Consider the following 16866-nt stretch of genomic DNA (forward strand, 5'->3'; position numbering starts at 1 on the left):
TGATAACATTATTTAAATAAAATGCTTTGAGATGTGAATGATAATAACATGTCAGAGAAACGTGTCTTATGATATAGAGATATCAAATTTCTCCATATATATATTTTTCAATAAGAAGTGAGGAAAGTTAGGTACACCGATTTTCATAACAATCATAAAGAAACTTATTAAAGGAAATTATTACATTTTTAATTATATTAAACATTAGAAGCTTAACAAACTAAGCATTGTATATAGCAAATTATTTAAAACAAAAGTGAATTGATTGAGTAACTAACCGTAGTGACAAAATAACTAATTTATTCCGAAGATATCGACTTTCTTATCACCAAATAGCGGATGCGGTTGCTTTAATAGTTTTTGCTTTAAATAAATCGTTCGTTTTATAAAACCCGTCGAGTCCTAGTTGAGAATCGAGAGCGATGAGGGCGCAACCAGTCTGGCTATGCACTTGACAGATCGTCCGCCATTTTGAAGTACCTATCAACGTTCGCTTCACATGAAATGAATATCTGTAAACGGCCTGCAATTTTATCGGTAACAACAAATATAATTTTTATAATGTTATAAAAAATAACAAAATTTGAAAATATTAATTAAATATTACATAATAATAATTAGTATAAACTATTTAAAATGAAAGGTAGTTATACATTTTTCTGTCAATTAATTTTAATAATATATATAGTACAATCTACATGCCCGACATATTTGGGCATTGAATATAATATCTCGCATTGCGATCTAATTACGCAGGTATACATTATATAACAGAAATATGTACATAATTGCCTCGTAATTCGCTCCACTTTGATACTTATTTAACTAAGAACCGGTAAAGGAGATATTTTCTATCGTAATAGTGTTATATTGTTTTTGTGTATGTGCAGCTAAGATCTTGACCTTTTTCTTCAGAAGAAGTCAGAAAGAGTTCTTTGGTCTTGCATAACTCAGCGCTTTAAGAGATCCTAGAGGATTAATCGTGAAACTAAAAGCGCTTTCACATCCATAATTCCAACACCTTCAGCAAGAGTCAAGTATTTTTTACTTCCGTAACCAACAGAAAAAGGCTTTTTATTTAAAGCCGATGTTTAAAAAAGATATATACCTACTCGTTTCAATGATTGTTTTTTTTGTGTATAGTAATCATAAGTCGACGGTAAAATCTTTTTATTACTTTTGTTTTGTATCTCATGATACTCAAATCATAAGATTGGGATATAAAGTGAGATGAAAAAATAAGCCATGAAAGTTGAAAATAATTCGAACATCGGCGATATTATCGTCGTAAAGCGTTTATACAAATCTCTTATAAGTTACAAGAGATTTTATCATTCATTTTGTACTGTTTCGATATTGGGAGTTACGACGAGATAATATAAGATAAAAACTCTGAACCCGTGGCTTTTTGAATTGAAAGAAATGAAGTATATATTTGTGATTTAACCAACCGAAGGAATTGCCATTATACAAAACTCTTTCATCCAAGTTCTTCTAGAATGCTTCGTATAATATCCAGTGGGAATAGAAAGTAGTGTTACATATAACCCCTAGGGGCTGAAACCTAGTTAAAATATATCAACTCACAGACGTAATGTATTCTCTTCGATTGCAGAGAATATTTTTTTTATAGTGATATTGCTTTAAAATATATATTTATTTTGTTCAAATGAATATGAAGATATAGAAATCTCATGCAATAAAAAAATATATTTCGATTTTTTTTTTTATAAATGCAACAATTAATTGACAATGTAGTAAAACATGATTTAAAATTTGGCAACACACAAACTTTTAATATTCTTTTAACGGTTTGTACGAGGATCATTTGAAAACAAATATTTAAGTTTACAAATAATAGTGGCAAGACTCTATGCTACTGCCATTACTTAAATATAATAGTAATAATTATTGATATAACAAGGGAGTAGAGGTTTAGCATTTCAATATATTTGTTCTATGTAATGTGATTTGGGTTATTTGGTTCGTGTTAATGTTGAGGATTTGAACATTTTTTTACACGCTATTGGATCATAATTACATATTTTTTATATAATTATTTAGAGTTCTGATTTTTTAGAAGGATCAAAGCCTCATTTGAAATCTTTCGCACCAAAAAAGTAAATTTTTTAATCTGTCGGCTTTCATAAGAAGAACAAATAATATAATTTTATTTTAAATTCACGTTTCCTTCATTTTTTAAATTTCGAACGTGTTATTTCTTGTTTGACGGGTCAAAGCTTTGAATGTTTTCATGTTAATACATAATTGCTCAATGCAGATTTCTTTATCCCCATTAGAACGGACATCGTTCATTGAATCAGACCTTGATTCAATCTGCACTTCCTTCTTATCAAATAAATGTTTATCTTCAACACCCACTCAATACTTACTGTCTCGAATTATATAATAAACATTTCGAAAGAGTTTTATGTCTTGTGAAGATATAATAAGAATAACAGATAAGTGTCAGTGTCTCAATGTACATGTACATAATTGTGAGAAATGTCGTTATTAAAAATAAATAAAAATCAGCGTTCAAGAAAATAGATTACAATATTTTGAAATCTCGCGTGATGTATTTCAGTGCCATGAAATTACGGACGAAGACAAAGGCATGTTGTCTCTAGTGAAAATAAAATGAAGCGCTGAATAAAATTTTGCTGTTCCAGATTGAAATAGTCAGTGAAATTAGAAATTCGAAATTCGAAATATTTCCCGTCGTAAATATGCCTAGTTGTATTGAAAACAATATTTATTAAAATTAATAATTCGTTCTTTCTTTTCTGTTTGAATATTACAGTTGCGAAATTTTTATTACTTACATGAAATTTTATATTTCCATTAGAACGTATAAAATATTACGGTGCTTTCTACATCACATTCTTTTGTATCTTTTCAGTTGACAGAATTGAATGTTCAGACTTAACAGGATGTGTTGTTTGTCTCATTTTGTATTGCGTATTTATTTAAAATAAAATGTAGTCGTCTATTATATTTTTTTAAATATTTTTTTAATATAACATTTCTTAAAAAATATATTTTTTCGGTTTATATAATAAATTATATCCATTTGTAAATTGTACTATAGCGCAAACTAATGATTTTCACATCCTGGGGTTGCCCGGTTTAAAATGTCCGCCGCACGGACCGGCTGGTTCAGACAGCCGGAAAACCATTTTGACATAGGTTCAAATTCTTTCGTTCACTACAAATTTTATTAAAAAAAAAAATAATATAAGAAAATAAAAATGACATTTATGAAAGAAATACGGATTTTTTTGTTTGTTTTTTTTCTTTCAAACAACATCCTGTTACTGTAAGATAAATCCGTGGATGTTTTTAAATTCTTTATTCATTTACGTCGTATGGTGTTTTGTTTCATCCACGCGTCCTCAAATAATAGCGTCCTATTACATTGACAAACGCTACGAGTCTATGCAATTGTGGATGTCATTGAACCGAAGACGGAGTAATTTGTGTTACTTTATTACTGACATTTCTAACTTAGGGGTTTATTTAACGATTTCGATTTCACTTGCATCCGCTCAAACGTATTGGAAACTTCAATTAACTATAATAATATGCAAAATATGTATTTATAGCTAGCGATTTACTTTATAAGGTTTTCCTCTTTATAAGGAGAATTTTTTTTTATATATGTACATATCGTTGATTTTTTTTAATGCGATGTCATTGTGTAATTTAAAGTAGATTTCTTTTGTCTTTGTTTAAGTAGAGAAATAGGAGGAATTAGTTTTCTATCAACTCTGGCTTTTAAAAAAATTATGTAATGGTTTTACTTTAACTGGGTACGCAATACTTGTTTTTTTTTTATCTGAAACATAAATTACCAGTTCAATTTATTTTAAATTATGAGAGAATATAAAATATATTATTAAAAAAAATTTATGTGAAAACCTTCCTGGCTGGAATATAACGATTAAAACATATTATCATTTGTATTTAAATAAGGTTTTTTAAACTAAGAAGTAGAAATAGACTAAAAGTTGAGCACAATTTTATTATATTTAACCTATTTTTTGTTGTAATACCTAAAAATAGGTTAAATATAATAAATAGTTACTTCAAAGTAATGGTTACTTGAATAATGCCTGCAAGATATGATAACAGGGACATATTTAATTAGAAGAGATAAAAAACGAGGTCACTGATAAATTTAAATATTAAATCTCAAACAAGGATCTTCAAACAAGCTACCTGTAAATACTGGTGACCTTACTATTTACAAAACGTGGATTTTTTGTTAATGCTAAAGACTGTTGTGAGTTGTGAGACATTTTATTTTACCGACTTCGATAATATACTACTATAGTCACTTCTGTAGTAACCTTGAATTCTGTATTTTAAGCATTATTGAAAATAAAAGCTTAGGTGTTTCATTCATAAAACCACATCACAAAACCATGAAAAACCTGGTAAATACAGGTGGTCAGGTTGATGAAGAAACCTCTCGCTGGAGGTAAATCTCACAGTGGAATGCTTTTCCTGACTAAAATACGTGAATGTAGACGGGTAATAGCTTGAGGCGCTTTCTCTGTCTCAAGGCGATGTGGAAATGAGGTTTTAGCTGAGATATATGTGATGCTCACTTTACGTAAGCGAAAGCTTCTCGTTTCACAAATATAATAATAATAAGAAGTAAAACATTTATTGTTTTATTTTCTATGGTAAATGTCTCCTTGTTTTATCTAAAGATATATGTGGAAGGAAGTCTGCTTAAAAATATGGGAAAGAAAGTCTCAAAGTACGTTACTAAATAAAATGTTAACGTCTATTAGAATATTAACAATATTCAAGATTATTATTAATATTATATTTATTTCTATTTAATGAAATGAAAAAATAAACTATTTTTATATATAATAGTCATAAAATATGCTTCGTAAGTTATAGAAGTTTTCAATAGATAAAACTTGGGCACTCAAATATTGGCACATGAAGTTTATGCTCATTATACCACTAAGTGTGTTACGCTGTTTCTCTTTAACTTAGAAATCTTCCGAATAGGGGAAAACTTCGAAAAGTCCGGTAAATAGATATAATGGAAACAGTTCTTTATGTTTCAACATTATTGTTCTTTTGAAACTAAAACAAAATGTAAGCACAGTGACGTAGTAAACACCGAATACTTCACTTAATATCTGATCATCGTATATGTCATGAGATGAAGAAAAAAAATCTACTTTTTTATGTCATCTAAAATTTTTATATTAAAATTCGTGACACGTTCAGTATGTCGTTAAACAGTGTGCACTCGTATTAGGTGCTTTTGTACATAATCTTCAGATTATCTGAAATGTTAGACCGTAATGTGATTATCTCTATTAGGATTTTAATTGGGGATAGACATTAAATGGTAGGTTTTAATTCAATTCATCCGCAAGCCATTACTGAGGCTTCGGTCAATCGGATTATTTTTATAGCATATATTACTTATATCATAAACAATCGATAAATAATACTACATCACAATAATCACTTGTCCTACATTTGTTTCGTTGTATTAGATCAATTCTCTTGTTCATAATACAAAAACGTATTTTTATATAAAATAATTTGTCCGTTTGAATTAACTTAATAGTTTTGATGTGAGCTTATTCCGTATGTAACCGTGAACTGTGAATAGTTAAAAGATTATTACGTCGTGGTAACAGCTACATATTAAAAATTCACAATCCAAATGGCTAGTGTTTTGTTATTTGCATGATTCACTCATTAAATCGTTTTATGACAGGAATTACGAACATACATGAAAGTGCATTAACAGCTGTGATGATGCTGCGGTTTAAAGACTTTCATTGGTGCCTTTCTCTAAAACATGTAACTTAAATATTATATAATAACATATTACTTTTTGTTTTAACACAAAATTTGTATTTCATTAATTTATTAAGTTTTTTTTTTTTTTGGGTGCCAAGTATAATTATCTGTATAGTTAATATATTTTAATTCCTTCCAAATCAGTCCAACAATTGTGTTGTGGAAGCAAAATTGTTAAAAAAATTGTAAGCTAGGTATATTTTTGGGTGTTTTGTTAAATTTAATTCTATATAGCGGCTTGTTATTGTTGCAAGGTTTCTTTATAGGCGTCGTCAGATAAAAATATACTTTATATATATATTTTTTTTTTCCTTCAGACTATTTCTAAAATGCAATTCTAATTGAATTGCTCATCTACAATGTAACTTAGTTTATAATATATATCCATATTCAGGTGGATAAACTTCGGATATAAAATAAATATTGCATTACTTAAATTGTTAAATAATTTAATAACAAGCAGTGATTAAATCGCAGTTTCAAGTAACATTTAAAATGCCATACGTGGCCTTTTAAATCATTATTTTAGGGAATTTTTATTTTATTTTATTACATTTAATAGTTTATTTAGTGTTTGCAGAATATTTTAATATATTTGGCTATTTAACTTGTCTAATAAAGTAATGTTCGTGTTAGATACGATAAAATGTCCTTTCGCTAAAATTATTTAAATTGCAAGCGAACGAATTAAAACAATAACTTAATGTCTGATTTTACATATTAAAACGATATGCAAACATTTTCTTATCACTTACTAGTAGTTATAAATTTTGTCCCAAGCAATAATTATTCTGTCAACATAAATAACAATATTTTGAATCGTTTAAATCTTAGTTTAAAATCAAAATACCAAATATAGCTTTTAAAATGTATAACGGTGCGGAATATCTAGATACTTCGTTAACCTAAGCAACTTGTTTTTTTTTTCTTAGGAATTAAAATCAGCATCCTTTGCGTTAACTTTTAGAAAGCCACGAAGGAAATGAAGAATTAGGCTAATGGCTAAAGTTTTTCGTTAGGGCTTTAAAGGGAATAAAATAATTTTGGTCCGTAATTAAAAGTAGGAACTATGCAAAACAGTTTGAACTAATTACACTTCACAGACAATTTTGGGAATCTATTTGATAATTTAAATAGTGGTTAGAAAATTAAGAGCTAGTACACTTTTTAAGGAAACCTTTATTGCTTTTTGGTTGTACGTGAAACGGACAAAATTCCTTAGAGGACTCGAAAAACTCGTAACTTTTGTAATATTTCGTGCATTGCTTAAAGTATTGGTATTCAATGCTTCTTAACAAGCTCACCAAACCGTAACCGCTGATCAAACGGCCGGTGACAATGCTCTATTTAGTACGAAAATTTAATTTTGACACCACTTTATACATCGCTACGCAATAACTAGTCGAACCTGTAACGGAATTATTACGGTTTTAATTCTATTAGATACGGTTATGGGAAACGAATGTGCTTTTGGTGCACTAGTCCCAACCGTTATATTCGGATTATACATTAAGTTATACATATATATTTATACATATACACATATAAAATGGTTCTATTAAAACCACTTATATTATCTATTATGTTCCCGTTCATGATAGCCAATTTATATAGGTCCAGTTCCATCCCGTGGATAATTTGCATAAATTGATTGCACTGTACTGGTGTTTGATACGGCTCGTTGGTGTCAGAGGTGCGCGGGCGCAGCCGCCGGCCGCAGTCGCGTTCCCCATCCACCAACCGATACACGTTCTGCGGTATTACTTAATAATAAAGCGTTTATAGGATAACTTCGCGTATTATATCCAATTGTATCACGAGAATCACCCGCTGGTTCAATTAATTAATTCAAACTATCCTTGATGTTCATGGCTCATGTGATTCGGTGATTACTTGAAGTGATAGTTGAATCAGCTGTTGACAAGATGCGTCAGAGATATCAACTGAAACAGCGGCCGTATGTATTTTTTTTTATTTTAATGGTTACGCCCAAAAATATTCAGTATTTTTGTTTCCGTAAAATAGAATAATTAATAATTTTATTTATTAAGCTTTTGAAGGAAAAAAGCTATGGAAGGAAAGTTTTAAGCGTCATAACAATATCAAAATTGAGACAATGACATTCCTCGGCGAACGATGTAACCCACGATACCATGGTAGAAACATCGACATTGTTTATCTATCTGTGACATGATTATGTATTTATATTCCGATGGTGTATTGCTATGCTATGTTATATCTGATAATGACAATTGTATTCATCACCCACCAAAATGTCATGAAGGACGAAACAAGTATTGTAAGGCGCTTAATACACTGTTACGTTAATTAGACATTACTGTTTATAAGCCTCGTACACATATATGAATGTGTTATAAAAGCGATTAATGTTTTGGAACAAGTTGCAATGTTTGGCGGAAAATTACATTGGCAGCAGAAACATTGTTTTGTTTCTTGATACAAGCACACCAAAATGTTTATATTTTGTGTATTAACATTCTGACACGAAGTAATTTATTTTTTGTTTGTTTTCAGGTAAGTATGGCTGTATACTGGCAGTATATTTTAAATGTATTGTCGCGATCAGTAAGTATTAAAGGTTGCACTTGTTTTAAAACACTTATGTGTACTAAAAAAACAGCACAAAACGTCACAATACATTATATAAATAGTCATAAAGAGGCTTAATTTGCAAGTGACCTTAATAGCTCGCGCGACGTCCCGATCTAGTTCACACCACCAGATCAAACGCTGAAGCTGTTTAATGACTTAAATAAAGATCGTAAATGTGAACCTTAGTTTGAGAGTTACGGTTAACGAAAAGTATTAGTTTTCGAGGTTGCCCAGGAAGCTTTTATTGTATAGATACTTAATGAAGATTTTATGTTTGTTATAAATTAATTTATCCTTTCATATACCATTCTGAATTCACTGAAAATTTATATTTCGTACCAATATTTCACAATTGCTAGCCCAATACACCCACAAAGTCTGTAAAGTCCATGGACAGCAGAAGTTTCTTATCAAGAGATGAAATGGATTCGTTTGTTATAATTAACGGAAACAAACACTTTAAAGTCATTATCTTCATTGTACAATTAATATAGTACCTACTGAGGGTTCAGTTCATAACTTTGTTCTGAATATAAAGATTTTTTATCATCTTTTTCATCTTCATTATAAATTACGTAATATTTCTGAAATCTATCCTCGAACTGTTTATTTATGAAATATCCCATTATTATAATTTGTTTTTAGATGTCTGTGACTCGTTTCCGTTTGATCATTATAAAATTATAATCACATAAAATTTGACATTTGAAAGGTCATGAGATTCTGTATATAGAAATAGGTATTTACTGAACACTATCGAAATATAAATGTTTATAACTCCTATATTGTTTTTTCAATCACATAAATTTAGACATAGTAAAAGTATAAACAAAATAATATGAATAACCAAAAAGTTTGCAGTGAACAATAAAAAAAAAAAAAATTAAATCGATTATTTGTCGAGACAAATGTCAAATCTGTATCTATTCATCGATATTAATTCATTTACAAACCACTCTGCGTTGGAATGCGGAATAACTAAGTCGATGAATGAAGTCTTAAAGTGACTACGGTGAAGGGTAGAATGCTGGCGAAATATTTATTGCTTAAAGGATATTCCTATACATTTATTTCGTATTGCTAATGAAACCGTTGGTATTATACATTTTCTGTCCTATTCAACTTGGGTTTAATTCGTGGGGATAAATACGCGTGTAGTCTTTCGTTATTTGTATGCTTGTTGCTACTAGTAGATCTAACGGACGATTGACTTCTATGTCAAAGATATCATCCTCACTCCCCACTGGGACCCTGGTAAGAGATAATTCCTTCTACATATCTTAATTTTTTTTTAAATCGCCCCATACGTTTCGCCCGATAAGGTTTCCTTAAATTAACTAAATTCATGCGTAACTTTCTTGATTATTAAACGCAAGAAATTCCTACCTTCTACGAAGTATTGAAAACATTTTAAAAAAGATGAATAAAATCGATAGACCCGTTTTTAAATTATAGCTTGACCGGGAAAAATATTGATTCATCTTTAAATATTTTAATGTAAAACAGGAACCTTAAATAATTCTAGTTAGGATGAGTAATTTTTGTTAGATGCATTTTGTTACATAGGTACGCAGTTACTATCGTTTCGACATATAAATGTTTCTTGCTGTAACGATATAAATAAAATGAAAATTTCCACTCATTATGTCAAATTAAATTGCATACTAGTTTGATATAATTTACGTATTCATGAGATGTTTTACAGAACTTATACCCAACAACGAAGACGAAATTTAAGGTAGACTAAGACGTGTCATAAAGAAAATAATAACCTAGAAGAAACTGCGGGTAGCGTCTTGTGTACGTAAATAAACATTCCACTTGATACTACGTCTCAATTTCCAAAGTATTTTTAGATATGAAGTAAAATCTCATGCTGAACATAAAGCTGGTCACGTATAAACGCTGTCAGAAGCCCCAATGAATTCATAATGCACCAGCCCGCATTTCCATAATACTCTATGAATATACATATAAAAGATTTTAAGTTTCAAGTCTCAACCTAATGTTGTGATTCGCTACTTCCGTTGTATTTGTTATGCAATGTTTTGTAAGCCTGGAAATTAAGGACGGACATGAATGTATCAATTTAGTGTGAATTATTTTTAAATGTATATTATATGAGTATATTAAATATATTAAAACTTTGAATATTTAAATTTATTCACTTATAAAATTTTATATTATTCGTAAATTCCGTAATTATTTTTACTAAGTCTTCGTTTTCTAGGTATTTCGATATTTTAAGAGTTATGACAAAGAAACCGATTATATACGCTTTAGTGGAGTGATTTTTCATAAATATATTTTAGAATTCTTAACAAATGGCTTCTTCTTCAGGTTCAACATAATAGTAATTTTTATTATTCAGACACATGAGTGACATTCACTGTAACATTGAAATACGACACCTTTATATATAATTTGTAAGTACAACTGCATTGACTCAAGTGTTTTAGAAGCCGAGTGTCGTTTTCAGCTGTAGTGAGGTTATTTCGGTTGAAGTTTTTTTTATAGAATAAACCCATGAAAACCTGCGTACAGAATATTTATTTGCCGTATTTCGGGAAATATCTAGTGTTCCTTATGGCGGACGTGAAATTGCGGTATGTTTATAGAGTTTTTATTTTTACATATTACCTCCATCAAACTTTCCAAGTGTGAGTCAGTGTGTGTCGTTTATTGTTGTTTTGTCGGGGCCGGTGTTTCGCTAAATTGTTAATCCCAATGATGAACTAATGTGCGGTTACAACGTGTACCTTTCCCAGAGTGTATGCCGTTTTCATTTTGGTCGAGTTGTTCGAGGAAAATTCTAACCTGAAGTATATGCGACGTTTATTTTGGGTTGGAATTTTCCTCAAACCTATGCAATTAATATGAAAATGTATGCTTCCTCTTTTCTTTACTTTTCTTTTGAATACCTCGAAACTTTTGCATTTACTCGGTTGTGTTGAAAGGAGGGTTCTGTGGCTTGTATATACATATATCTGTATCTTTTCAATCTCTAGTTTTAAGGGTTGAGGGGTTTTATACTACGGAGCGTTGATTTTTTTTTGTTTTCAAGTTATAAACACACTATTTGTATAAACTAAATTGATCGTTATCAGAAAATTGTCATCTTCGAGGTCCGTTTTCTGCTTTAAACGTTAATAACGTTCTACGTACGTGTCAAAATCTATTGAAACCCCAAAGTAGAGTGGGGGTAAAAAGATTGCAAGCTATTTAGAATTTCTATATCTCATATACAACATATGCTTTACATTTCTGAGAATTAAATTATTGGTCTCTGTTGCGATGAAAAAACAATTTTCTAAATAATCGAACATATATATTTTTTATATTTATTTTTTATTATTTATAAATTACAAAATACAACGAAGTCTTAGTCAGAGACATGTAGTTATTTGTTTAAATCAACATAGATTTAGTAAAAATAGATATAATTATAGTTGCATTTTTTTAATATCTTTATCGTGATTGGATAAACCTAAAAACTTTTCTTTGTCAAAAAAAAAAATTAGTAAATTTTCTAATAAATAATTCCAAACATCTTAAAACCTGTATCCTTTGGTGATAGGAATGTTGGCTAACTTGGACAGAGATAAAGGTCAACCAATACAACGATTTGTGGTCCGTATAAAACGCTTGTGCAATTCTAAAGTACGCAATAAAGCAAACATTAGCGGAAATCGTTCCCCATTAATGCTTATGGCATCGATTTAACGATTCAAAGATATATTTATATATGAGTGAAACTTGAAATAAGGAAACCTAGGGGATAAAATATAAAAACAGGTAAAATACCTGTAATATAGTCTTATAAATTAGTCGTCAGTGCTTCGTTGGTTATGTATTCCTAGTGTACGTTAACTGTATAATTGTCTTTGGGCGACAAGTCGTTACTTTAGTCGTTAAACAACTATAAAGCAAGTTTAGTCACAACTTGACACGTACCGAGATTTCGTTTGCCCCGATAGTAGAACAATTAAAGTAGTATAAGTATTTGAAAATTAATTTTTAATGTACACCGAAAAAGTATTTTTCTTCTATATGTCTAAAGGTTCAATTAATAACAATTTAATATTTAAAAGAAATTGCGGCAACAATGTCTCCCTGAATTCGTTTGCCCATAGTATACAGAATAATTTAAAATTAATTTTGCAATTATCTTCGGCGCTGGATGCGAGGGTCTGTGAAAATAATTAAAAATTAAAATCGGTTCTTTGCCTTCGTAATTTTTTAGGTGAAGATAAATTTATTTTTATGAACTAAGACTTTTTTTTAGAATTTCAAAGTAATAGTATGTGTTTATACATAAAATGCAATCTGCTAGTAGTTTTGCATCCCGTATTAGTAGATATAACCGATTTCTATGACATACCAGTTACGTGGCTGATCATCTTAATAGATAGAGCTATGTAGAAAGTGATCTGAGGTATTTTCGAGACTATTGCAAGCATCTTCCGACATCGCAGGGCTGTTCAGATTCTCGTAACAGCAAGTATGTGCTATTCTAGCGTAGGTAGAAAATATCATTCTAAAATGTTTTGTAACGTAGCTTATATGTGATTGAGCAACAAAAACACACATAACTTTCGCATCTACAATTCAATTATGTCAATACATATATTATAAGGTTATATTTCTTTTAATAAAAGAGGAGACTAGGCTATAAATAAAATAAATTGTTGCTAATTCTCGATAACCGAGTTCAACAAACTTGGACGAAATGAAGAAAAATTTTTCAAATGCTAGTTTAAAGTAATAAAATTCTTCATGTACATTATTTATTTTCTAATAAAATAACATTTACTTCTTATAATCCATGGTCACCATGAACCGACACAATCGATGTCCGAGCTGACGAGTTCTCGGTTTTGGCATGAATAAGAAATAACATCACGTTCGCACCAGAACCATGGTTATGAATAAACCATACAAGGTGTTTGTACCGTAAATCTGATAGTTCATTCCTCATTATGACCTACTGTCTTACTTGCGCACAACAAACAAATATACTGGTCTTAGCTTCATCGATATTTTTCACAAAACATATGAGCTGAAAAAAGAAAATTGATAAAGTACTGAAAAGAAAAGAAGGTAGCTGGAAAAATGTTGTCTTAAGTTACTTGAAATTTCCATAACAATATAGGTCTTATGTCTATGAATATACGCCTCAGTATTATAACAGTATTTCGTCATGCAGCCTCTTTTTAGTATCATAAAATATATTAATGTAATTAAGATTTATGACTTTTTAATTATTTAACATTTAGTGTGGTGGGTCTTATTTATCAAAGAAATTGAGCTCAATTTAAACATTCTCTCAAATAGAGTTAATAATTATACACATGTGTATCAAGGTATTTTTAAAACTCGTATGTATTGAAGATCAAGTTTTGCTGCAATGCTGTAGATTTATCTGATCTCAAACAATCAGCGTCTACCTTAAACTGTCTACTTGCAAGGTCGCGATATATTATACGTTATCAGGAATTTTGCTTATCAGGATGGAAATTTAAATTATATAAGACATCATCTGAGTTAAAAGTCTGACAATCTGTGATTTATTGTTTAGGAATATTCAAGAACATTTTTAATCAACTACAAACCAAAAAGTATTAATGCATTGTTAGATTGTTTCCTCTACAATTTTATAGGAACTTACTTATGTGTAAAATGTAAAAAAAGTATTAACCAAAGAAAACATTATTCAAATAAGCCTCGTAATGGATTGAGAAAAATCTCAAATAAAAATACTATAAATAATTTAAATTAAATTGACAATGAAATGTTCTTATAAAATATAATTATCGAACTAAAAATAGAATTGCTTCGTTTGAGATCAATTTAAGAACAGAGTCATTGACAGAATACTTTGTTTAATTGGTATCGTACCACACTGGTCGTGAAACAAGTCCAACTTGGACAGTTTTATTTAAGAACGCGTGTCATGTCGATCAATTTTAATAATGTAATAATAATTCTATTTTGCAAAACGAATTGATAAAGGTCTTACAAATCGGCGGTATACAATAAATTCGGTTTAAATATTAGCATAGTGTATTACGGATTGTATTTCAAACAATCAATGCAATAAAATTTAGGTTTACAATACGTTTTTTCACATTTGAAACGATTTTGAATTTAGAAAACAATGTACAGGCGTTTTTTTTTAATTCATATATGGCGGCTTGACAACTTTTTTTTCATAAATTTTATATAATAAAGATTGATGGTTTCGATCTTTTCAATGTATAGGTACTTGTTTATGGTTGAATACTGTTTGTTCTTGAAATGACGGACATTATCAAATCGTTTCTAAAATTATCATCGTTTATGTAATATGTTTCTTTTTCAACGATTATTAGTTTGTTTTAAATAAAATTTAGAAAATGCTAACTGTATAAAAGGCAGTTTTTTTTAATTTTAGAAGAGAATATACAATTGATTCAATTTAATAAATGCGTTCAATATTATTATTTTTTATTGCAATAATGTTGAGTGTGATGTTACCTGGCATTTTGTTTTCCTCGGAGACATGCCCCTAAAGTTATCATTATGTTTTTAGTGCGGACAAATCGACAAAAAGGTTGGAATTCAAATGTCTTATAACATAAAAGGACTATATTGCTATAAACAGTACATGTACGATCGAGGCTAAATGTTTGCATTTATGGAAGATATTGATTTGCTGGGAACTGTTCAAGTTAGTACTGCGTAGTGAAAGATGTTCATTGACCCCTTGAACTTAAAAATGTTATATATACATATATTGTACAGATATCATTTTTTAACTTGTTGTAAAATCGTTTTTACCTTTAATATTTTTATGTTTATTTAAACCTATAAAACAGTGGAACGTTTCGTCATTTTGAATACATGCTTTTTATAATCATAATCTGTGGTAAAAATTGAAAGTTGTGACTTGCGTTTTATTTTACAAAAACACCTTTATTTCACATACTCCTTCGTATTCCAACTATAAGAAATTAAAAAGATATTTAACTTAACTGTAAAAAAATAAATCCCAAAATATAAGGAATTAAACGTGATACACAAATACAGACTAAATAAATACGACCGCGGGCCGCAAGTGAAAATTATTGATAAATATAACCGTTAACTGTACTTTAAAATATATAAACTTTATCTCTATTAGAATAGAGACGATAATTCTGGGTATTTTCCTGTGTACAGTGGGTCACTTTTTGTGTTATAGGCACATCTCAGCACTTGCTCTGACGATAACGGGGTTATGACTGAGAAATCTGTGCTAACTGTTTGAAAGTAGGTATTTCCTATCCAATTAGTATGCTGAAAAATAGTTCACATAGACCATAACTTTATGTATAGTTGTATTTTTTTTGTGAACTTAGCCTTACTGAATGCTATTTAATTTATAACTGAAAATTCCGTTTTCTCATATTCCAACGGTTAAAGTCTATGTTACATGAAATATCACTGATTTTCTATTAACATAAATATTTTTAATAACCATTCATACCTTTTTACCAGTTAATTGGTTTTCTCTCATTTAATTTTCATACCATTCGAACCGACATAAATTGTGTTTTATATAACGCTTTTTGCTATTAAAATGCTAAGTATAATCCAATGCATTTTGTTTTAACATAAAAGTTTATTTAATTATAAATAATGTTATAATAAATAGAAAAGCAATTTCTACAGCTTAACGTTACTGTATAATAACTTATAGTACTCAATAATATAATTACTCTATATTACGATTACTGTCACGTCCATCTAAATCAATCAGGACAAACACAATGTACACCCGCAGATAATGTTGTCTGTGTTGTTTGTAAAGAATGTAGCCATGAATTGTTAAAACTCACATTGACCGTCTGACCTTTGCACAATTCATAATTAATCGACATCGCTCTCACGGCTATTGATGTATCTTTAAATCGACATTTATACCACTCAAATATTGCATGTGTTTTTTTTTTATTATTCGTTTAACAAATATAATATTATATACTCTCTAGTGACGAGAGACATCAAGCTTTCAGACGCTTCATTCATTGCTAAATCCTGTGTTTTCACTTTGTTTCCAAGAAAATTCTTCATTTTATGAAATAGTCTATATAAAAACGTATCTTTTATTTATTCTATAATTTTAAGGAACTTTTATTATTGTTAAATAATTTTTAAGCTTGATAATCTTATCACATAAATTAATAAAAACAAAAAAAATAAGTTGTCAGAATCACTTGGTTAGTTAAATTTTTAAATTAATACTATAAATTAAATGACATTTATGATTTAATAAAAAAATAAAATTCGTATTTGCTAACCACTGACGAAAATCGATTACATTGTGAATTCTTTTATATGAAATTGTAACAAAAAGCGAAAATTCTGAAATTGACAGCCATTTTATTT

The 16866-nt window shown here is 29.3% G+C and overlaps 1 protein-coding gene across 5 annotated transcripts in view; it reads left to right on the top strand.

Annotated features, from left to right (window-relative positions):
- Positions 1-16866, top strand: part of LOC116767795 (plasma membrane ascorbate-dependent reductase CYBRD1) — a 38461-nt gene that overhangs the window by 11371 nt on the left and 10224 nt on the right. The window contains exon 1 of one of the 5 annotated variants that reach the window (XM_032658290.2): positions 7556-7801. The exons of 3 other annotated variants lie outside the window; for them this stretch is intronic. In XM_032658290.2, the coding sequence (XP_032514181.1) occupies positions 7770-7801 (32 nt within the window). In that variant the 5' untranslated portion in view covers positions 7556-7769. Of the gene's footprint in view, positions 1-7555; positions 7802-11028; positions 11064-16866 lie in introns of those variants that run through there. One more of the 5 variants, XM_061527210.1, reaches the window with a different exon arrangement.

Source organism: Danaus plexippus (assembly GCF_018135715.1).
Source record: "Danaus plexippus chromosome 9 unlocalized genomic scaffold, MEX_DaPlex mxdp_24, whole genome shotgun sequence".
Classification (NCBI taxonomy): Eukaryota; Metazoa; Arthropoda; class Insecta; order Lepidoptera; family Nymphalidae; genus Danaus; species Danaus plexippus.